The 24,143-nt window shown below is 45.7% G+C and overlaps 1 protein-coding gene across 1 annotated transcript in view; it reads left to right on the forward strand.

Annotated features, from left to right (window-relative positions):
• The first annotated feature begins 14,474 nt into the window (after positions 1–14,474).
• SRSF12 (serine and arginine rich splicing factor 12) overlaps positions 14,475–24,143 on the forward strand; it is a 36,468-nt gene continuing 26,799 nt past the window's right edge. Inside the window, exon 1 of the mRNA XM_069606511.1 lies at positions 14,475–14,739. Coding sequence (XP_069462612.1) covers positions 14,675–14,739 — 65 coding nt within the window. The 5' untranslated portion in view covers positions 14,475–14,674. The remainder of the gene's footprint in view (positions 14,740–24,143) is intronic.

Below are 24,143 nucleotides of genomic sequence, written 5' to 3' on the forward strand. Positions count from 1 at the left end.
CCCAGCTGCTCTCCTACGGTGTGGACAGCATCATACATGCCAACCCTCCCAATTTAGGCAAGAGACTCACAATTTTGCTATCATAAATGTTGCTATTTTTTACTTTTTCCCTACTAAAATTATCCTATCCCCAATGCGATTCAATAGGAAAAGTGTATTCTCACGCTTTCTAAGACAAACTCTTCCTCCCAGGTGATCCAAAATCTATGCCACATGACCTTCAGAACGTTAAAACATAGAAGTACCCCTGAAGAGAACACCAGCCCTGCTGTTAGTAATTACACTTTAATACCCAAAGGGAGAGAAATCCCCTGTTCGTTACTGAAGAGCAGCAACCAAAGACAGAGGAGTCCATACCTCTCAACACACAAGCTTTAGGCGGTTGTCACTCACCTTGAAATTAATTTATTCATCTGTCAAGCCTCCTACCCATCCACAGAGCCAGCCCGAGGCATGGGACTTTTGTGCGGTGACACAGGGCCCTGCAGCGGGGGAGGGGGGAGCGCAGGCATCTGACTCGTGGAGTAAGAGCAGAATGAATGCGCATCCTGCAATTGCATTCATTGGCACCTTTCGGCAGGCTCTGGCCGACAACAAGAGTGCAGTTTCACAGTTGAATGAATCACAGGCTCCGTATTGTGAAATCTCCTAAAGCAGCAAAGGCCCTTGCTATCACATCTCCCACCATTCAGGAAGAAACAATGCATGGGCAGAAAACCATATTGTCTGGTGTTCACAACCACCCACCCTCCATTCAAGCAGTTAAGAACTAACAATTTGACCCTGCAGTCACAGGCAGCCCATGGTCAACAATCAATTTAGAAGGTAAGCCCACTGTAAAACTATTTCGAATGGATTGTGTCCTCAAATGTATTCCTCATCTTACATGTATTCCATCCAGCTTCAGCTGCTTTGCAAATGTTTTCTCTCGGCAGAGGGCGCTTTGCGTCGATGTCGTCAAGTCAAAGTCCCTCGAAGGCCTCCGCTGAGGGTGACATCATCGGGTATACAAGAAGCACGCGCAGTGCCCGCTGGCCTCATTTCTGTTTTTCCGCAGTACATGTTGCTTCGGAGACTCTGAGTGCCTCGAGTAGTTCTGTGACGCAGTTATTGTGAAGTGATATTCGAGAATATTCTTGTCATCGACCCCGACTGCCCTGCGTTCGGGGTTCAAAAAGTGTAAATCCTGCGGTTCCAAAATGTCCATCGCGGATCCGCACTGAGAATGTCTGTGGTGCATCGGTGAAGGCCACAACATGGAGGACTGTACGAAGTGTCAGGCAATGATAGGGAAGGCCTTGCACGAGAGGAAGGCTGCAGGTAGCCAAAAAGCCTCTAGAGTCGAGTCGAGGTCCCATGAGCAGAAATCTCCTCGACGTGAAAGGCAAAAGCATCGGTCTAGGTCCCGAAGTGGTTTACACCACTCTTCGTCTTCCACGAAAAAGTTTTTAAAAAGACACCACCCGTCCCCTTCCACCTCGTCCACGGACAAATCCCCCAAAAGAATGAAATGCCCCACAAAACATTATTCCTACGAAGAATGGGAAGCATTTAGAATTAAAATGAAGGAGGTTTTTAAAAAGACTAAGTCTCGGTCTGCACTTTCTTCGGAAAGCCGGCCGGGAGCGTTACCATTCCGACACTCGCGTGCCCCCGAGCCCAGGTGATCGAAGGAGAAAAGATTGGGAACCCTCCAGGACCCCGAGCGAAAAAGATCACTCGAGTCGAGTCGACCGTTCGAGGTCACCAACGCTGTCCGGAACCCAACACACCTCGAAGGGCGAGCCTTCGAAGAGCGCCTCGACGCCCTCGAAGCCAGCTCCGTCGGCGACCACTATTTCGTCAGTGCCATCGACGCCCTTGTCGACATCGACCCCGAAGCCCTGAGTGCCGAATGTTTCAAAGGCTCCAATTCAGCCAGAAGCTGTCAAAATAGCAGCAAAAGAAAAAGCTGCAAGGGCTGTAAAGCCTTCAGTCTCTACTGCTACAACTCTCCCAGAAAAAATGTTTAAACCTCTTCCAAGGAAAGAATATTTTAAATCCTTAACTTCAATTTTTGAAGAACAAGAGAGGTCTGAGGATGAGGATGTTCCTTTTGGCCTGGAATATGGCACCCCGAATGTCCCAGAAGCCTGATTTCTGAGGAAAGCACAATAAGAGATCTGGTGTAAACCTTGCATAATGCAAGTGGAATTGACACTTCACCTAAAACAGATTTTGGCAGGCCAAAACCAGGGGAGCATGCCAGGCCTTCATACAGGCAGCTAATAACAAAGGTGGTAGATTATTTAGGATGGGCTAGACCACTAACTCAGTTCATCCAGGATGATCTGACCGATATATTGGATCATGGTCCCACCGAAGATCCGATTTTACCCTTCCATGTAGCCTTACAAAATAGGGTGGCCAAAAATTGGGATACCCCGGACTCTATTCCTCACTTCAAAATACCGCCCTTCCAGTAGTGACCCTGGCTATCTGTCCAAATACCCTACTCCTGAGAGTCTGGTGGTCCAGGCAGCCACAGCTTCAAATAAGGTGGCCTACCCTTCCACCCTCCAGATAGGAACGACAAGCGTGTGGATGGTTGGGAGCACAAGGTATTTTCAGCTGTGAGTATGGCGATAAAAACAGCCAACTTCACATGTGCCTTGGCAAAATTTTCGTACACTCTGTGGGAGTGCAGTGCAATGGCGGCGGAGCACATACCAGAAGGGGAAGAAAGGGAAGGATTCCTAGCCATTGTTAGAGATGGAAAGGAGGCCATGCAGGAATCCTTTCAGTCTGAATTGGACACTGCAGATAGTGTGAGCAGGTCCATAGCCACTAGCACGGTAATGCGCAGATTTGCGTGGTTGTGAAAATCGGGTTTCGCACCAGAAGTGCAAAACCGTCTTTTGAACATGCCCTTTGACGGGTCTCATAATTTTGGCAACAAGGCTGACGATAGCCTTCAGAGGTTGCAGACCTCAAAAGCAGCTTCCAAATCTTTAGGAGCTGCTATTAGGCAACCTCAGCCTTTTCGTGCATCAAGACAATCTTGGAGGGGACGATCCTATCGTTATTTCTCCTCATATGGAAAGGCGAGAGGAATGGTCAGTCAAAGAGGCCAGAAAAAGGACACTCGTGGTGGACGAGGAAACCATGCAAAGCCAGCCCCAGCTGCAGCCTCTTTAACATCAGCGGCCGCAGCAACCGCCACAAAACCACTTTGAGGTCTTCCATCACAAGACACCTGTGGGAGGCAGGCTGTCACAGCATCTGCAAGAATGGCGAGCCATTACTTCAGATGTTTGGGCTCTAGAAATAATAGCCCAAGGTTACTGCCTTCCTTTTCTAACGCAACCCCAAAGCAATCCACCAGGGAGACACTCTTTGAAGTTTCCAGACCCGCTCCTACAGAAGGAAGTCGTAGCCCTGCTGGAGAAAGGTGCTATAGAACCAGTACCTGTAGCGGAAAGGAACACGGGATGGTACTCCCCATATTTCTTGATTCCCAAAAAGGACGGAGGACTAAGACCCATCTTGGACTTAAGTGGCTCTTTTCTCAGATCCTTCAGGCCCTTCAACTTCAGGATTGGTTGGTGTCATTGGACCTCCAGGATGTTTATTTTCATGTGCCAATCCATCTCAAGCACAGAAAATACCTGAGGTTCGTAGTTCGCGATTCGCACTATCAATTTCAAGTCCTGCCATTCGGGTTCTCCAAGTTAATGGTAGTGGTGGCAGCGCACCTCAGGAGAGGGGGGATTCACATCTACCCCTACCGGGACGATTGGTTGATCAGGGCACGTTCTGCCGAACAAGCCCCAGATCATCTGAAAGTCATCTGCCACTTCCTCCACATACTGGGATTCTCCCTCAATTTCAAGAAGTCACAAATGATACCTTCCCAACAGCTCCAGTACATAGGGGCTGTATTAGACGAATCCGAGTGATTTGCCCGTGGCTGAAAGTACCACGGGCTAATCGTTTGCATGAGAAAGGTGCGAACTACCAAAAGTTTGCACCTTTCTCATGAAAACACACATACATTCTCACACCTACACACACACCCACAACACACCCATAACACACCACCCCACCCACACCCTCAGCACACCCCCACCCACAACCCCAACGCAAACAAACCCCACTTACCTGCAGGGTCCTTTTCTTTTCTTTTTTTTTTTTAACAGAAGGCTGCAGGGGTGTCCCCCGCATTCCCCGCTCACTATACCATAAGGTATAGTGAGCAAGGCGATGCGAGCCCCCGCTCACTATACCTTAAAGTATAGTGAGTGGGGCGATGCGGGAGACACCCTCGCACCCCCCGTTTTTTTGTTTTTTTGTTTAACGGAAGGCTGCGGGGGTGTCCCCCGCAGCCCCCGCTCACTATACCATAAAGTATAGTGAGTGGGGGCTGCGGGGACACCCCTGGGGCCCCCATTTTTTTTGTTCAATGCTACCACCAAAGGTTCGAACTTTTGGTGTTCGAACCTTTGGTGGTAGCATTTTTAGAACTTTTGGTTCATGAGAACCTTTAGATGCGAGAAAAACGTCCTAAACCGTATTAGACACATCCATGGGAAAGAGCTTGCCTCCCAAGTCGAGGGCTCAAGACATTCTTCAGATGGTTTCCAAATTCCAAAATGCCCAAAATCTCCAAACCTACGACTTCTTGAGGTTGCTCGGACACATGGCATCCTGCATTTTCCTAGTGCCAGAAGCACGCCTGAGGATGAGATCCCTTCAATGGGCTCTAAAGACTCAATGGTCCCAGTTTTCAGGTCAAATGACGGATCTCCTTCAAATTCAGAACAAGGTTCGGCACGATCTTCTGTGGTGGACTTGCACAGAGAACATCCTAAAAGGAGAACATTTTTGGCAACCATGGCCGGAGATTACAGTAGTGATGGACACCTCACTCATGGGCTGGGGAGCTCATGCCAACGATCTCACAATCAGAGGTTGTTGGTCTCCATCGGAGTCCAAACTACACATCAACCTTTTAGAGTTGAGAGCAATCAGACTAGCGCTGAAGGCTTTTCTGCCATCTGTCAGAGGAAAAAATGCCCTGATAATGACAGACAACACAGTGGCCATGCATTACCTAAACATAAGAGGAGGTGTAGGGTCACCACCTCTATGCAGAGAGGCAATGCGGCTCTGGTATTGGGCAATTTAAGAAGAAATCTCCTTAACGGCAGTTCATCTCGCCGGAGAGGAGAATATGACGGCGGATGCTCTGAGCAGGCAGAGTGCGGTGTCCCACGAGTGGGAACTGGCTCAGGAAGTCCTTCAGTAGATCTTCACCCTTTGGGGAACCCCTCAGGTAGACTTGTTTGCGACCCGAATCAACCGGAAGTGTGAAAAGTATTGCTCAAGAGAATTTCCCCCGAGAAGAGCCCTAGGGGACAAGTTTGTGTTGGAGTGGAACTTCCCACTGCTATACGCGTTCCCTCCAATTCCCGTCCTTCCTCAAGTCATCAGGAGATTGAGACGGTTCGGAAACCGCATGATCCTAATTGCCCCGGATTGGGCCAGGAGAACGTGGTACCCGGACCTTCTAGACATGTCCATCTGCCCTCTGTTACGTCTTCCTTAGAGAGAGGACCTTCTCTCACAAATGGAGGGCCAGGTTCTCCATCCAGAGGTCAGGACTCTCAACCTTCATGCTTGGTATCTGAAAGGCTTACAAGGATTGGGATCTTCCAGATGACATCATGGAGGTGTTGCTTTCCGCAAGAAGGCCAGCAACAAAATCTCTGTACCGTTGCCGGTGGAAGAAGTTTTGCAACTGGTGCAGGGAAAAGAATGTTGATCCTTTTCTGTGTTCTATCCCGGAAGTGTTGTCCTTCCTCTTGTCCCTGGTACATAGAGGCCTCAATGTTGGGACCATTAAAGGTTATCTTGCAGCACTTTCCATTTTCAAGCGCTTTTCGGAAGAATGTTCCTACTTTAAAATTCCTTTGATAATACAATTCTTAAAGGGACTCACCAATGCGTTCCCTCCTTCTTCTTTCCAAGTCCCAGTTTGGGACCTTAATCTGGTTCTAAAGTTTTTAATGTGTGCCCCTTTTGAACGCTTGCACACTTGTCCATTAAGATTACTAACGTTGAAAACCGCTTTCCTGGTTGCTTTAACATCTGCACGAAGAGTGAGCGAATTGCAGGCACTGTCTTCTGGGCCACCCAATACTGTGTTCCATGGGGACAGAGTGGTATTGAGGGTTAAACCCTCATTTTTACCTGAAATTGTGTCTGATTTCCATTTAAATCAGAAAATGATACTGCCAGTGTTCTATCCTCCACCTCATCCCAGTAAGGAGGAGGAAATATTGCACAGGCTGGGCTGGACCCGGGAAGAGCTCTAAGCTTTTACATTTCTAGGCTTTCCAAGCTTAGAGTGGATAATCAACTTTTGATTGGCTACATCGGAAGGAAATTGGGTCAATCGGTGTCAAAACAAACCATATCACGTTGGATTGTGCTTTGCATTTCAGAATGCTACAGATTGGCGTGCAAAGACCCACCAGAAGGCTTAAGGGCCCATTCCACCAGAGGCATAGCCTCTTCCACAGACCTTCAAAGAGGTGTTCCCATAAAATCTATTTGTGAAGAAGCAACTTGGTCATCGCTGCACATGGACCGGCACCCGCGAGCAGAGCATGTCGGATGCACCGGCACCATTCTGAATGGGGCTCAATGAGAATGGGGAGTAAAAGTTTCCAGCCTCTGGCAATGGGCAAATACAGGGTACGCCAGGGTTGTAATGGCCCTCTATTTCCCCATTGCCAGGTGCCGGAAACATTTGCAAGTTTGGCGGCAGCCTGCCGGTTTTACCGCCAAAGCTACCGCCCAACTTGTAATGAGGCCCAAAGTCTTATCCTATACACCGCAGTTGAGCCCTCAAGCTCCTCGGTACTGAGAAAATCACATAGGTCCTCTCACAAGAAGCATAAATGCACTCCCTTTTGAACCAGGAAATTGGGTCAATCGGTGTCAAAACAAACCATATCACGTTGGATTGTGCTTTGCATTTCAGAATGCTACAGATTGGCAGGCAAAGACCCACCAGAAGGCTTAAGGGCCCATTCTACCAGAGACATAACCTCTTCGACAGCCCTTCAAGGAGGTGTTCCCATAAAATCTATTTGTGAAGCAGCAACTTGGTCATCGCTGCACACTTTTTCTAAATTCTATAGTCTGGATCCTTCCCAGTCTAAAGAGCTTGCTTTTGGTAAACCAGTGCTATATTCGGCTATATAATAATATTAAAAATCTCCTCCCTCCTCCAGAGAGCTTTCTACACTGCTTTGGGAGCCTATCTAAGATGAGGAATACGTTGGAGGACACAATCCATTCAAAGAACACGTTACTTACCAACTGGTAACGTTCTTTCGACTGGATGTTCCTCCAACGTATTCCTCATCACCCTCCCATCCTACCCCTCTGTAGATTTTTCGTTTTATTGCCACTTCAACTCTTGCAAGGTTGACACCTGGCTTCCTACACTATCTATACAACAGAGCAAGAGGGGAAAAACAGAACTAAGGCCAATGAGGGCCGCGTGTGCTACTTGTATATCCGATGACGTCAGCCTCGGCAGAGGCTTTCGAGGGACTTCGACTCGACGACATCGACGCACGGCATCCTCTGCCGAGAGAAAACATTTCCAAAGCAGCTAAAGCTGGATGGAATACATCTAAGATGAGGAATACGTTGGAGGAACATCCATTCGGAAGAATGTTACCAGTTGGTAAGTAACTTGTTCATCATTAGTACTCCATTCACAGAAAAGTCTGAATGCCTGTGAAATTATGTGTAAATTCTGTTTTGGGCATTGCATCGCAGTGTTTTAAATTAAAATCTTTGACTTTTTTTCAACGCATGTTCATTTTGTGTCCCTTCCTATGACATCACTACATGTGAAAATTGGAGGGGGCCCCACACTTACTTTTCGCCCAGGACCCCGCAATTCCTAGGTTCGACCCTGCCCGTCCATTAATTTCAATGGGCTCTCACCTGCGCAAAACAAAACTCTCTTTTTGCACTCACCCTGGAGAATTAAAAGTTTGAGAGTTATGATTAGCTATATGGCCTTTACAGCAATGGGTCTCAGTCAAAGGATTGGTGGAGATTTTATAGTATGGGAATACTCAAATTAAAGAGAATCATGGGTTGTGCAGCTGAAGGTTTCTGTTAACATGCTTTTAACTTGTTTGATTTAAAGCAAATACCACCTATCCCAGAAAAAGCCCAAAGCTTGGCTCCATGAGCAAGACACCATTCTGATTGTTTAACCATTTCTTGATTTACATCTCCCTGCAAATATCTCTTACCCTGTAAAATCTGATGTATATACCTAAATCTGTAATTTGCACCATTCTATGTTCTCATAGTGTATATGTGTAAATGTTGTAATTCACTGATTGCCTATAATATGCCTGGACTTTCTTTTTTTTTATATTTACATTTTTATAAAATTACAACCATAACACTTAATAAGAGCCAAATATCAACAAGGATATCAAACCAATAAAAAAACTAAAAAACATACAATACATCATGGATTCTGTAACATTTAAGATTAGCGCTCAGTTGCCTAAGTGCTCAGTACGCTCTATAAATAAATAAACTAAACTAAACTAAAGATGCATACTTGCCAACCCTACGGATTTAGGCGGTAGGCTACTGCTTTTTATGTAGTCCTACCGTCTACAGATTGCAGTGTATGATCCTACCGATTTACAGTGGCACATTTATTGCTCCACAGGCTGCTGCCTCAGAGCCTGGCCCGGGATACCCGACTGCTGATCTCCAGTGAAAGAAGCATGTGTCTGTTTGTACGAGTCTGTCTGTGGACTCCTGTTTAGGCAGGTTTGTTTGTCAACTTAAGTAATTTATTTGGATTGATGTGTTGTCGCACTCCTGCTACGGACCTGACCAAGACTCATTCAGCCCTGCATATGGTGTGCAGAGGACGTCAGGTTTTCAGGGGCAAGCAGAACATGACTTGATGCAGCTGTGTCTGAGCTGTTTCTGTATCTTTCGTGCAAATCACTGCCCATGCTGGCTGCGCTGCTTCACACAGGGTGGCGAACCTGCCAGAGTAGTTCTTTATTGTTCATAAGAATTACGATCACATTCAATATAACAAGATTTGACCATTCAACATATTTCTACACTTATGTGCATGGGGTGCCGCTGTTACTTTTCTCTATGGGGTGATATTCTTTATGGCAGTGCACATACTGAACCTTAAAAAAGTAAGGTAAAATATTGGATTCTTTGTTCATGTGTCTAAAGGAGAATGTAGCACAATAGGTGTTACTATCAAAAATGTTTTGAGACTGCCTGCTTGAATTCTACCATATGAATGTAAGTTGCGCAAAGTTCTCTGGGGATCCACATATATGTGTAGATATTCCCGTGGGATGAAACAGTTTGAGTGAAAGAGGTAATTTTTTCCCCTTCGGTCGCACAACAGTTATCTACATGCAAAGTAATCTAAGCAACATCAAAATTCTAAAGCCCACCAAAGTTAGAAATACTGATAAATCGCTGACAACTTTTTTCATCTGGGGTGATTTACTTTATTTACACTCATGAATATATATATTTTTTTAATCAAACATTTTATTGTTTTTCGGAAACATAAAAACATACAGCCTGGCGCGGCGAGGTAACGCTTGTTTCCCTTTCCCGCCCAACAACAACTTCACACCATGGGTCCAATGCGATGGAGTCTCTAAACACATCTTGTTGCGTTTGTTGCACTAGCATCTCGTAATTCTAGTTTCCTGTGCATGTCCTTGAGTGCTGGCTCGGTCTACTGATGTTGATTACCTCTCAGTGTGCGTCTTCCCACTTTTGCCATATTTTCTGGGCTTTCTCAGGACATTCCCTAGCTGTGTAGACTCTTTTTTCCATTGCAATGCAAATGTCCACATCCGTGGTCCATTGCGCGTAGCTCGGTGTCGTCTCAGAACCCCAGAGTTGTGCTATGTTTCTCTTGATTAGTGCAGTAGTGGTAGATATAAACAGTTTTTCGTAACGTGACAGCTTGACTTCCTCTTCTATCCCCAACAGTAGATGGTTCTCAGTTCTGTGAATCGTCTTGCCCATAACCCTTGAGAGTTCATTGCAGCACTGCTGCCAGTATTGTTGAATTACGGTACATTCCCATAGTATGTAATAATAAGAGCCCTCTTCCCTTTTGCATCTCAGACAGGATGAGTCAGTGGTTTTGCCCCAGTTAAATAATGCTACCCTCGGGTAATAAATTCTGAGCAATATCATCAGTTTGATTAGTCTGAGCCTAGAAGAGATAGCTGATTCTCTGGGGAACATCAGAGCAGTTACCAATTCCTCTGGGAGTATGGCACCCAGGTCCCTTTCCCATTTGGTTTTCGGACCCGACAGTTCCCCAGTAGCATAGAAGGTTATGGCATTGTACATGGTGGACGTAACTTTGTGCTTAATCATTTCCGGGAATAGGTTGCCTTCTAGCGGGGTATAATCAGGCTTGTCAACCATTTCGGGAGATGGGCCTGTAGCGCATGTTCAATTTGGGTGTAGTGATACTGCTCATTTGGTGGGAGTGCGAAGGCAGTGGCTAAGTCTGTGAATGATATTGTTTTGTTTTCTTTCACTACATCACCAATTTTGGTAATGCCTAATTGGGCCCAAGAGTGCCATTACGGTAGTTTATTCACTTCTGGGAGGTGTTTATTATTCCACAGTGGTTGTACTGGAGTTAGCTTTTTGTCCCAGCCTAAGTATTTGTGTGTATCTGTCCATATGCAAGTTATGTGTCATCATGGACGGGGTAGCAGACCAGACTTTTTTGCAGTAGAGGCGTTTCATAATGGGTCTTTCTTGTTGGTTGGGGTCTTGCGTTCTGTTATGCAGTAGTGTGGTGTCCCCATGGAGTCTATTGTGCACTATTGGCATCTGGCTGTCCCAGTAGTAGGTTTGGAGGTGGGGGAGTCCAATTCCGCCTTCCCTTATGGATCTTTGTAGTGTGGTGAGGGCCAGACGAAGGTGACCCCCATTCCATGGCAATTTCCTTAGTGTCTGGTCTATTTTGTGGAATTCACTGGGCGCTATAGGTAGTGGTGCGTTTTGTAATATGTAGAGAAAGCGGGGGAGCGCCAGCATCTTAAAAAGTGCAGCTCTACCTAGTAGTGCTAGTGGCAAGGACATCCAGTGATGGATGTCCTCCTTGAATCTCGCCTTTATTGGGTGTAGGTTCTTGGGCACATAGTCTGTTAGGTTATTCGTAATCTGTATGCCTAGATATTTGAATTGTTCCTTCTCCACACGGTAGAGGCAATCGTCTGGCACTGCGTTATCTGTTTGCTTCAATGGGAATAGTATGGACTTAGTCCAATTGACACGGAGACCGTATCCAATTGACACGGTTGACCGTATCTAATTAGTAAAGGCGTCACTGTGGGGCAGGATTCACATGGGTCCTTCAGGTATATTAGCACGTCATCCACGTATAAGGATACCTTCTCCTCCCAGTCGTTCGACCACCTGAAGCCACTCCATGATTGTGTGGATCTTAATAGAATTGCTAAGGGTTCAATTGCTATAGCAAAGATCAAGGCTGATAGGGTGCAGCCTTGTCTCGTGCCTTTGCCTAATTGGAAAGGGTTGGAAACATGTCCATTCACCTTTGTTACCGCTTTTGGGAGGTTATATAGCAGTTTGACCCCGCTCATAAAGTACGGTCCTATGCCCATGCGCTGCATAATTACCCATATTGCTTCCCAGTAGACAGAGTCGATGGCTTTTTTGAAATCTATGGCGAGTAGGGCCAGGGGATCCTGTATCTCGGATAGTTTTTCTAATGCTGTATGCAGTCTGTATATGTTCTGCCTAGTAGACCTCTGTGGCATGAATCCACACTGGTCCGGATGTACCAGAGTGTGTATGACTTGTTGCAGCCGGTTGGCTAATACCTTCGCCAGTATTTTTGCCTCACAGTTTATCAGAGAGATAGGTCTATAGGAACTGCACTTATCGGGTGGTTTATCTGCCTTGGGCAGAACTATTATCGTGGCTTTCCTTAAGTCTGGAGGGAGACAGCCCTGTGAGTGTGAGTGTTGTAATAGGCGTAGCAGGTGTGGGGAGATTACATTTGCGCCTATTTTCTTCCATATTTCGATGGGGAAGCCAATCAGGCCTGGGGTGTTGCCAAATTGGAGTTCCGACATGGCTTGGGTTAGCTCTTCCTCAGTGATTTCTTGTTCTAATAAGTTAGACTGTTGTGCGTTTAGGGTGGGGATGGTAATTTCCTCCAGGATGTCTGCCGCGGGTGGTGAGGATGGTGCTTTGTATACCTCAGCATAGTTACACTCATGAATATTAAAAATATACGTAAACAGCTCTAAAGTAATTCTCTGCAAATTCAGGCATGCCATTTTGCATTGCTTTTAACATTATAAATGCTATATTATAAGTACCCGAATGCAACATGATAGGAGCCTAAAATCTAGGAATGAGTCATCATTTTATACCTGAGATTAGAAAACTTGAGATTGCATTAAACTGTCCTCAAGGTTTTACTAAATTGAAAAAGTAGACACCGCCCAAGAGATCCTTTATGGTGCCCATCTGCTTGTAAGTCACCATTTGACAAAGCCTACATTTTGTTTTGTAAAGCATGCAAAACGAACCATCCACATTAGTACTTAACCTGAGCTGAAATGTTTCAGAAGTATGAGCCACTTGTACACATGATTGCCACCACTATTAATTAAACTATTTCCCATTAGCAGAAACACCACTGGAAACAAAGACGGTGTGAAAAATAACATATTTGCTGTTCAAGAGGCCTGCAGGAAGAGCATGGACCTCCTGATGGCTCTTAGAGGGGGAGACAGCGGCTGGGATGAATAAGCATTGGTAATGCCGACAGTGTGGGATGTTGTGTAGGCATTTGCCAGGCACTGCTGTGATGTTTGTAACTGACCATTAATGGCAGAAGCTGCAATATAGCCACGGTACCTGGGCATATGATAGTAGTGCCTGGCAAATGCTTATCTAATACCCATACACAAGACAAAACTGCTGGCTTCGCCATTGCTTGTTTTTAGCAGGACTTCAGTAAAGACATGCACACTAATTATGAATCAAGAGACTGAAGGCACCCTTTGGTAAGCCATTTTACTGCTCCAATTAAGCCATGAACTCTCAGAAGACTGCTTTGAAATAACACTAGCAGGCACTTCAAGAACAACGTTTAATGTTACTGCTCAAAGGGATACAAGGAGGATGTGTTTTGCGCGGGGGTGGCAGGAAATGGGTGAGAATGTGCATAGGGATTAGGATTGGACAATGGGTGGGTCAATTATCCAACAACACCTACAAGCTTTGTGTATCTCCTCATATGCAATGTACCGCCTAGCTGTACTCCAATGCAACAGTATCTTCTGACAGGTGCATAGCCGCATAAAAGCCAAAACTACAAAGCCCATGCAAAGCTCTAAAATGGCAAACATTTCCTCACTGGGCGCCTAGACAGAATTTCTCCTTGAAACTTTCAAGATTTGCGTGAGGGCAAAGTGATGTTCCTATCCCTATTGCTCTAGGACAATAGACCAGTTGCCACCTCTGCCCCCATATCCTCTGCGTCAATGCTTGTGTGGATTGAAAAATCCAGTGATGGTAACAACAAAAGTTGTCATAACCCAAAAGGTTAGGCAATAAAGTCAAAAGCATACACTTAAAAAGCTTTCGGCTGAGCTTTCACGTTTTTCTGGCCATGCGTGAGAAGTCATCCAGTATTGTTTTTTCATGGAATTCTTGGATTTGCAGCTTCCTTAAATCTAAATGGGAAAGAAAAAAACGACACATCCCTGCAAGTTAAGGGGAAAAACAGGAATAGATGGCCTTTTCACAAGGGCCACAGGAAACTGTGCTGTGCGTTGTACTACAGTGCAGACTGTACGGAAATAAATTACTGTGGTGAACTCTGACCACAGTGCTCAGAGGTCACTCATTTACTAATATGATTTCTCATGATGATCTGGGTTAGACCATGCAATCCCATGCTTCACTGTGATCTTTTTACTGCCATATGTCAGGTGATGTTATTTCTTGTGATGTCATCAGGTCAGAAATGCAATTTCCTAAGATTTAATCATTATGCTAATTACTATTTTGAACGTAAAGAATCCTACATCTTTTTGGTTACAGAATGTTGGCAAGTATGAAGCTGCTGGAGGAGTTCAATAGAGAAGGAAAATAATGTCTGCCATAGAATTGGCAGCCGCACTTAGAATACCATTATTGGCTTCAAAGACTGTTAGCTACATTATAAAGTGATCGACCACTCTCAACGCGGCTCCCTCTGCCAGCATGGCGATCAGTAGCTGCACATTTTGTTAGTGATACTATTTGGGGACTCTCCCAAGGTCCGTTTTCTATGTCACGCTCACGTCGGCAGCCATCGAGTATCTAAGTACGTCAGGACGTTACGCAGCAGCGTTGCTCGGTTTGTCTTCACGTTTAGCACCCCTCGGATGCTGGCAACAGTTTTGCCGCTTGTTTTGGTCGTTTGAACGTTGCTGGCGCGCGACTGAGATTTAAACTTCACCACCTCTTCTGCAGCCGAGCCGTGGGGCGTTTGCCGACACGTGCGTGGTTCCCACAGCTTGTGTCTGGATTGGGCGGTGCTATGTCACGCTACACCCGGCCTCCCAATACCTCGCTCTTTGTGCGCAATGTGGAGGACGGGACCAGGTGAGAAAAAGGCCACATATCAGCCAACGGTGAAAGGTACACAGCCGAAGAAGGGAAGGCCTTACAGCCACCTTTCGGGCAAAGGGATGGGATAGTGTGACCTTACCCCTAGTAAGGGGCGGTGTTGGTGTGGGTTAAAAAAAAAAAAGTTACCACGCGGTACCCAACCCGCGAAAAGATGGTACTTTGCAGATACAGTGAGTCTGCTATTCTCACAGTGTGGACCGGGCACTTTAAAGTGTTTTTGAGAATCGTGCTTAAGTACTTAAGGCGCCGATTCGGAGGTGCGTGCAAATGTAAAAGCGTGTTCTCTATGAAGGAGGAACACGTTCCTTACACACGCCATGTTCTGATTAAAGAATGTCACGCAGAGACAATAGCACAACTGTGTTCTAGTTTAATGAAAACTTGATTATATTCTGAAAGTGGCAGTCTTTTAAGAAATGTTTGCAATGCCACTGGAGCACATGTTGGTTATTTTTGCATTTATAGCAGTGCATAAAGCCCATGGGCATCTAGGTGATAGTGAGTGCTCCAGATAAGATTTTGAGGTGGGAGTATTTTACTCCCTATTTTTAAACTTTGAGAGTAAATGTGATTTTAGAGAGTAAAAATGACTTTCTCCTTTGCAAGAAAGTAAAATGTATGCGACATCCAGCTGAAGTGTGCAAAAACTGTATCGAAATCATTACTATTTGGCAACTTTAAAGTCTGGCCATTTTATCTGTCCTGTATATGTTTAAAACACCAAAACCTAGCCAGTTACATAGTACATCAAGCATGATTTATATTGTGTATTTTGAGGTTTGATAGCAGAATTCTTTTGATGTTTAATGAAAGTCCTTGTTTCCAGGAGCTATTTATTACTAACTAATGGTATTGCCAATGTTATGGTACAACAGTGCAGAGAGACAAGGACTCCATGCTAAATTCTATATATAATCTCATGGTCAAATGGTTATTTATATAGCACTTTTGGCAAAGCGCTGTACATATAACATATTCATCACAATTATCAAACTGTTGGTACTCCTTTATGGAACTTGAAAGGCTGAGTTGGCCGTGCTGGGATTCGAACCTGCAGTCTACAGATCGCAGCAACAAGTGCTCAACCGACGGAGCTATCTTATTGGCTAACATCCTTCGTTGATTGGTTAACTGAGTATCAACTGAGGTATAATATTCACAGTTCTTAAATGTTGGGTGAACAATGAAGTTAAATACCTTCTGGATTATCACAGGGACAGGTTTTGTGCTACGTGGAGTCAGGTTTTGGATGTTTTGATTGTAGTCTTGACGATTTGAGAGGCTAGAGCACCTGTGATTGGTGTAATGACATCACCCTTGAACAAAAGCTTTGCTGCCACTTACAGTAATGTACCCCATTGACTGCAAGGTTGAATGGATGTAAATTAAACTGTGCATATTCCTCATTTTACATACTGTTTTTATAATTGGAGTGTAATATAAATTATAAGCGTAAAAATGATCTGCCTCTGCATGATTATGCACACAGCACAGGAACTCTGGAAAAATACAATTGTGCAATACTGATTTTGCTTTCACTGGTTAAAAAAAGCATACTTTGTTACAAAATATTCTCAATTGTAATTTAGTTTTCCATTTTATTAATTTTACAATCCTAAAATGCTAGGAAAATATGCAACGTGCTTCTGTTTGCTCCATGAGCAGCAACACAGAAGCTGAATGGAAATAAACCATTCCTTTATCAGTGTGCAGTTTCTTTTTTGAAAGGCTTTAGAGAAATGCATCCTGTTTCAGAGGCTTTATCCGTGGCTTGCAATTGCATCCATGTAGATAAAATCAAAAGAAGCCTTCTGGTTTCTGTCAAGTAACCTGCCCTTTGCTCTAAACTTGTGTGTAAATGTACACAGGGAAGTAATAAAGCTGTTGTATTTACAAGATTTCCATGCATAAAAAGGCCCAGTAAGCTCCTTATCTGGAGGCTTGTTGCTAGTTACAGAAAGTACACTTGTTTTGATGTTGTTCAGTGAGGTTAGTTGAACGGGTGGGTTTTTGAGATTTTTCCTGAACAAGGGGTTGGAGGATTCGCAGTGAAGGTTAAGCAGAAGGTAGTTCCAGAGAGCGGGCACATGAAGCGGGAAACTGGATCCTACAGCTTTCTTATGGATAAACCGTGGTAAGATGAGGCACTGGTGATGAGAAGGATGTAGGGCTCTAGCAACCTATGTCTGTCCTGAGCAAGGTACAGAGGTCCTGTGTTCCGTGGACTGTGGAGACAGGTCACTTCGGAGGAGTCCGTGGTCCTGGACACCGTTGGAAAAATAGGGGGGGGGGGGAGGGGCAGATGGCCCTAAGTACCATCAACAAGACGTCCCAGCCACACCGCCCTCAGCAACCCTACTCTAACTGCTGGTTAGTGTGATAAGCTGGAAAACCTAATTGTAGACAAAGATGGATCACCACAGGTTTTGGAGTACATGAAGAACCAAGTTCCAAGAGGAGTGTCTGCTGCAAGGAACCCTGACCCGAACGGCACAAGGGTGCAAACTAATGGGGATATTTTACTGAAGAACAGTGTCCAACCAAGAAGAAAACGGCAAAGCGTCCCAAAAGTAATAACCCTATGTGGTGACCTGTGTTGAATACTGCAGAGCGTCCAATACGTCACCACACGTGGGGGAAGAAGGCAGCAGAGCGCCCTTTAAGTGAAATGGTGTTTAAATCCTTTGGTGTTAGTGCTGGGTAAATCTGTGTTATTGTGCAGCAAAGCGTCTTCATGGAAAAGCGCTGATATGCAGGGCAAACGGACAGAACAGTAATTACACAGCAGCATAGGAATTGGAGCCCCGTGAAAAAAAGGAAAAGCAGACTCCGAAGCAGAAGATCGCGGGGAATCGGGTGTCGTACGTAAAGGACAATTCTTTTAGAGTAGTCGCAGGGGGGGAACAAAGCCAGATGTCAGATATCCACAAGGAAAGCAGTCAGAAGGGACCAGGAGTCAGAAACCAACCAGGAATTATTACGTGCAGAGTCCGTGTTCAGTCCTGAATTTGGTAACCAAGATCAATCAGAAATTTCTAGACAACTCGTGAGGCAACTTTCCGGAGCCGGTTCTCAGCAGTTGCGGAGCACCGAGCCGCAGCTGTCTGTTGACTAAAATCCGCCGTGCTGCGAGTTGCCAAGGGAATGTTGCGCACGCCACCATGAGATTGTGTCGCCAAGTCTACTGGGAGTCGTAGTTCGCCTACGTTTTCAGCCAAACTGATGCTGAAAAAGACGCCAGGGCTGCCTCCAAGAACTGCAAGGGAAAGCCCTGGTGTCTGCGCAGGAGAGCCCAGGATATGACGGGTGCAATGTTTAAAAGGCGCAACAGTGTGAGAGAGCCACTGAGGGCCCATGCGACTATGGATGCGGTTCGTTTTGCTTGACTTCGTGTGGCGATCAAATAGACACCCAAGGTTTTCATGGAAGGTGCAACAGGGGTCTTGTGGCCGTCAATAATGAATGAATTGTAGGCCGTGTCAAGTTTGGTGAGGAGGGCAGGATTTCCAACAAGAAACTTGGTTTTGTCACTGTTCAGGCATAGACAGTGTGAGGCCATCCAAGCTTGGATCAATTTGTAGGTGGTGTTGACTTTGAAGCTGTCCTGGACATAGTCGCCGTAGAGGGTGAAACAAATGTGGGTGTTTGCGTAATTTGTGTAAGAGATGCAGTGAGTCTGGGAGGCTTGGGTTGGAGATCAGGATGCCCTTTTTAAACCTCTTCCTACCAGATTTAGTGAGACAAGCAGGATAGTCAATAGAGAAGCGGTTTGAAAAAAGATAGCCGAAACAAAGGGCACCATCGGGAAGGAGAGGAGAGATGAAGAGAGGGGAGAGATACTAGGAAAGGACAATAGTAGACAATTGACCAGTTAGCACTACTGTCATCCTGACCCTGCCTTATGGTGTCTGTCAACAAAGGGATGGTCTGACATAAAATGCCCAGGAGTAGGGTTAGGAATGAGCATCCCAAAGGCTACCTTACATTAGACTACTGGGGGACACGGGGGGGAGGGAGGGGGGCAGTTGGATGGGGGAGGTGGTGTGGGGGTCCGAATTAGTAAGTTATCACTGCCACCAGCCATTAAAGTTATTTTGTCCTTTTAACAGAATTTTGTTTTTAGTGTGAAAGAGGATACATTGTATCACCCCAGCACTCCAAATTGGTGGGGTGTGCTGGTTTCATCCAAAAAAGTTAAGCCAGAGAAAGTTTAAAGGGGAGTCCCTAGGGCAACCCAGCAACAAGAAGCCCTAAAAAAGATTGTGAGTGTGGGGAAAAGGTTCCCACCCACTCGCAAAGGTAAAAGGAAAAATAATCCACCAGAAATGATTACTATTGAAATCTTACCCAACACTCCGAAGGCAGGGTTACCCTCCCTCCCCCACCTCCCCGGTTAGTAGCTTTTTCACCTGTGTGAAATGGCTACACTTGTTGGACTCACTTCATTAAGTAGTCACACAAATCCCCCTATAATATTTTGTATGTCATGGGAAGTGGCCATCTTTGGCCACTGGATGCCTATGTACCAGGACATGGGGCTGTGATCGGCCTGAAACCAGAGTGTCTAGGATCATTTTTATTCACTTCTTTGTGTGAGCCCTTCCTGTGTGCATGGGGGTGTTTTGATGGATGGTCTGCATTGGATGAGTACCCCTTTGAATACTACTTGGTGTGCAATTAGGTGCTATATCCGTTCACTGCCTCTTGTGGAGGAGAAAAGCAACTCTCCTCCCCACATGCCCACTCACTGTCTGCTGCTGGAGCTCTATGCCAGCACTCCTGGAAACCTGCTTCTTGTGGAAGGAGCAAGGCTCTGCCCCAGCATCCTTTTGATCCTCTGCTGCTCCAGAAAACAAGAAGAAAATTGCGCCCCTCCACTCCTGATTCGGTTGGGCAACTGGGTCACAAGTCCTGTTTCAAGTAATACTTTCTCTGAAACGTCTGATTGTCTCAGTTGCGGGAGCCTTTTGCTGGCAGGACCCAAAGAAAAAATGAAAATTCATCCAAGGACAAGCGCCCTGGTTTATATTCCTCCTCTTTGCACCGCCTAGCTCCTTTCAATCTTGGAAGCTCCAGGGGCCTGTGCTGCCTACTGTTCTGCAATTGCACTGCCAAACACACTTCCTGGTCCTCCTTCGATTGCTGGCCTGTCTGAGTGACTTAGCAAACTTTCACAAATAATTATTCTTCACTGTGATCTTCTCAAGGTCGATTTCCCCCACCATGCAGAGCCGAATCCTGTGCCGACGAATGAAGGGGCAACCCTGACTGATAAACTCTACATTGCTGACTTCTGCAGACCGGGCATCTTTACCTTTCAGCTCCTCTGGCTCAGACCCTCTTTTGGGTACCATAGAATCTTCAATAACCTCTATTCCCAAAGGTAGAGAGGGGGGGGGCCTAAATAAATTGGTGTAAAAGTAAGGTGTCAAAACAAGGTTTTGGTAGTTTGTATGCCTTCCGTTTACACACCGGACCATGTTTGTGTCCTTCCAAGGCCTAGGAGAGGAACAAAGCAGAATGCATCTCTGCTTTGCTTTCGTCCTCTGCCTTGGAAAAGTATTGGATTAAATGCTTTTCCAGGGATTGAAATTTGGTATTTGTTGACCAGGAGCAAATAGCAGCTCTTGGGTATTGGGCATGGCCAGTCAGGCAGGGGCTACCTCTGGAGAACCAGGAGCTAGTACATTGTGTGCAGCAAACGTAACCTTGCGCCAGATGCAAACTAACTTTTTGTCCATTTTATACTGTCCAATAAGCTCCAACTTTCCCTTAGGTGTGTTCTTTATTCTCCTTTTATAGACCTTCCCAAACATGCAGTTCATATCGCAAAGCTAGGTTTGTATGGCACAACTTGTCACATGAGTCAAAAATAGCTCCTTGTAGCTGTTGGTTTTATGCTAACAAGACTCCCCTTGGCTATAGCCAGGAGCTAAATGGCTCCCGGCTCCTGTCAATTTCAAACTCTGCCTTTCATGCAGGCATAAAACCAATGGATTCACATTTGCTTGGTGAATCCGTGCAAATGTTGGCAGTCACATTCATGCAATTTGCATTTCATGTAAAATGACCCCACCCCGGTGTCCCTCGTGCTCCAGTGTGGTGTTGCTGAAACCTTTGATGGTCTCCAAAAAACATGCTCAGTGACCGCCTCTGGACAATGCAAAACCGCCTGCTGCAGAACTTCTTGTCGGACCCATGGAATAGCTCTCAGGACCTTTGGGCAGCTGGCGAATCCTTTCTTTGCTGGAATCTTCATATCTGGGTCATCTCTTCTTTGCTACGGTTCTTCTGTGGCATGAACTCCAGAAACACCCCTTTCTAATTTTGCAGAAAGTAAAATCTTTTGACTCAAAAGCAAAGCCCAAATTCGCCTGAACTGGACCCCCTCCGTGTTCTCTTCCCAACTTTCTGGCCTAGAAAGGAACATTTGTAAACTTAATTTTTTATTTTTTTCTCTTGCCTTTTTATTATATGAAGATATTATAGTCTCATTTGGTATTCATGAAGTGTGTACTGTACCTGTTAACCAAGCTACGTCACCTCCTGAATTAGTCCTGTGCTGCTCTGCCACACTACCCCTTACAGAACCTGGTGAGTTTGAGGGAATCGCTGGTAGCTCTTTCAGGAAGGTACATCTTGAAAAAGCTCCATAATAAATGCTAGATGGCTAAACTAGTTACCAATCTTTATTAGGATTCCTTATCCTTGGGCCTCATTACAGGTCAGGCGGTCCGGAAATAACGGTGGTGTTAAACCCGTCTGCCACCGTTGTTTCCGGACCGCCTGATTCCAACTCCTGCAGGCGGGAGGTGATGTTCCCGCCAGGTCTGACCTGGCGGGTTTACCACCACCCGCCTGCAGGCGGACGAGGAAACACCGGCACCATCACGAGATGGTGCCGGTGTTTCCATGATCCCCATTCCCATTGAGTCCAATAGGACTCAATGGGAATGGGGATTAACACCATTCCGCCTCCGTGATTCCCGGGACACCGGGGTTGTAATGCCCCGGGAATCACGGAGGCGGAATGGTAATACGAGTCTGGCGGTAAACAGGCGGTTTTACCGCCGGACTCGTAATGAGGCCCCTTGTCTTTAAATCTATCCGTTTAGCCTCCTCGCCCCTCCTATTCTCCAGACTCGAGCACCCATTCTCTCCCCGCCTCGGTTTGTCTCCCGTTCCTTCTCGCCTCCTGTCCCACTACTGGAACTAATTCCCTTATTACATTGAAAATGTAACTTCTACTTCTATCCCAGCATTCAAACTCTCCTCTCTGTAGGGGTCTGCTGCGCCAACTCATTGTTTTCCCCGGCCCCCTCCGTGTAACCCCTACTCACCATCTGTACGTATTATGCTATCTAACTTGATATATACACTTTTGTTTTGAGTCTTTGTCCACAATATTTACCTCCATCACCCATACCAACTACTTGACTAACCATCTAACCTGTTGTAAGGGACAGACTCGACATCTGTCCTTCTCCTCCTGTAGGGTGCTTCATATCGAAGTCTTCTCCTTTTTCTCAGTTACTACAATACAATCAGAGGAAAGCTACACATCCCTAATGCCCATCTCAGCTTTTCACTCTCTGCCTGCTCCCATCTGGATACTCTTGAGCTCCCCCTCTGTGCTGTGGAAGGAGAGGTTCTCACTGAAGACAAACACCTGGATACAGCTGTAAGCTTAGAAGCTGGTACAGCTTGTTGGTAGACAGTCTCAGTAACTTTTAAAATCCACAGTTGCCCTCTAAGAAACATCCAACCCCATTCTACCATGCCAACCGTCGGCTTTGTGGTTCTTGACGTTATGGTCCTTGTGGTCACAACACTGTTGGTGGAAGCTATTGACCGTAAGCTCTCACAGAAAGATGTCTAGTGGCAGCATGGTCCGTATGAGTCGTAGGACAGAGCGAGGAGCACAGACCTTGTGCAAGCAGAATAGGAAGTGCTGTTGTGCGTGGGACATGAACTGACCTCACAAGCTGTGCAGAAGTGCAGCAGATAGATTTTTGAAGTGATGGATCAGGCAATATTGGAGCTCCTCCCTGTGACACTGTTCTGCTGGTATCTCTGAACATATCAGTGAGCTCTGAGAGTTAAAGCATGCATCGGGCGCTGATGTCTGTTTTTAGGCAGTAAAAGTAACTGGTGCGCTGCTTATTTGGGCTTCTGTCCACTGAGTGCCCCCACCCTTCAGATAACAATTTCTTGCCCTTGGTAGTAAACTTGCTACATGCTGCATCCACATAACCCATTGCTGGACTTCTGGATTATTTTTCAGTGTTGCTGAGTGAGTGGGAATCTTCCCCACCCCCCACTAACCCTTTAGTTAACTTTCTTTTTTTTTGTTACTTTTTATAATGGGTGTCCTTTTTATAACTCCATACTTATACTTTGCAGTAACATTTTGGGCATCTGCATTTTCCTATTGCAACACACAGTACATTCTATGAAGTGCTGCTGGGGTGTCCCTTGGGCTCCACTTTTATTTTTTTCTCAAGTTCCTTGGGTGAACTACTGTTCCTGAGGGTAGAAAGATACTTTTATCCTTTCTGCAATCGTCATTGTGAGGTTGGGGCACCCCACCTTGTGGAATGCTGAGATGCATAGTATCCCCTTTCTCACGGTTGCTGTAACTTTATTTACTTACCTTGCAGAACACACGTTCACAAGGGTAGAGGGAGATTTGTAGCCTCTCTAAATTTTATATTGAGTCCAGCACACCCTACCTTATGTGGAGATCTGAGGGGTGCTCTGTATTCCCCTTTTTCACCTTTCTGTTAGTGAGAAGCTTATAATTATGGCTGGTGGCAGTGGACATAAGTCTACCGACTTTAGTGATTTTTTATTTTATTTATTTTTGCAGGCTGTCAAGCCAGCTGCAGTAATGCACAGAAGGGCCACCATTCATCTAAAATTGTGGCTGATTTCCTTTTACACAAGTTTTAGTGTTCTTGTCCTTTCTTGGTCCTTCTGCAGTTCTGGGAAGGGGAGGTAGGTACTAGTTTGATTTTTGTCTTCGGTGGGAACCCTTTCGTGTAGGCTCCAGGTGTCTGTGAATATGCAAAACAAGGGAGGAGTCTAAACTCTGCAGCCCTTTATCTTCTCTGGTATGCCAGTTTGGGACCAATCCTAACTCGGAGGCTGGAAGTGACAGCAATTTTCTCCCCCCCCCCCCCCACACAACCCCCAAGTTTGATTGTAGCATGTGCTGATTGGCTGGGTTCCTGGATAAATGGCCTGCTGCAAGTTTTCATCCAGTGTTTGTTTCTTTCATCACCACGACCAAGAATCCAGAGACTTAAGGCCTATTTTTGCTGCATCGTGAATGTGTCCATCTGCGAGCTCTTCACTGCTGAGGTAGTGTGTGGCTG

This window comes from Ambystoma mexicanum, chromosome 4p, assembly GCF_040938575.1.
Source record: "Ambystoma mexicanum isolate Mex_15411 chromosome 4p, UKY_AmexF1_1, whole genome shotgun sequence".
NCBI lineage: Eukaryota > Metazoa > Chordata > Amphibia > Caudata > Ambystomatidae > Ambystoma > Ambystoma mexicanum.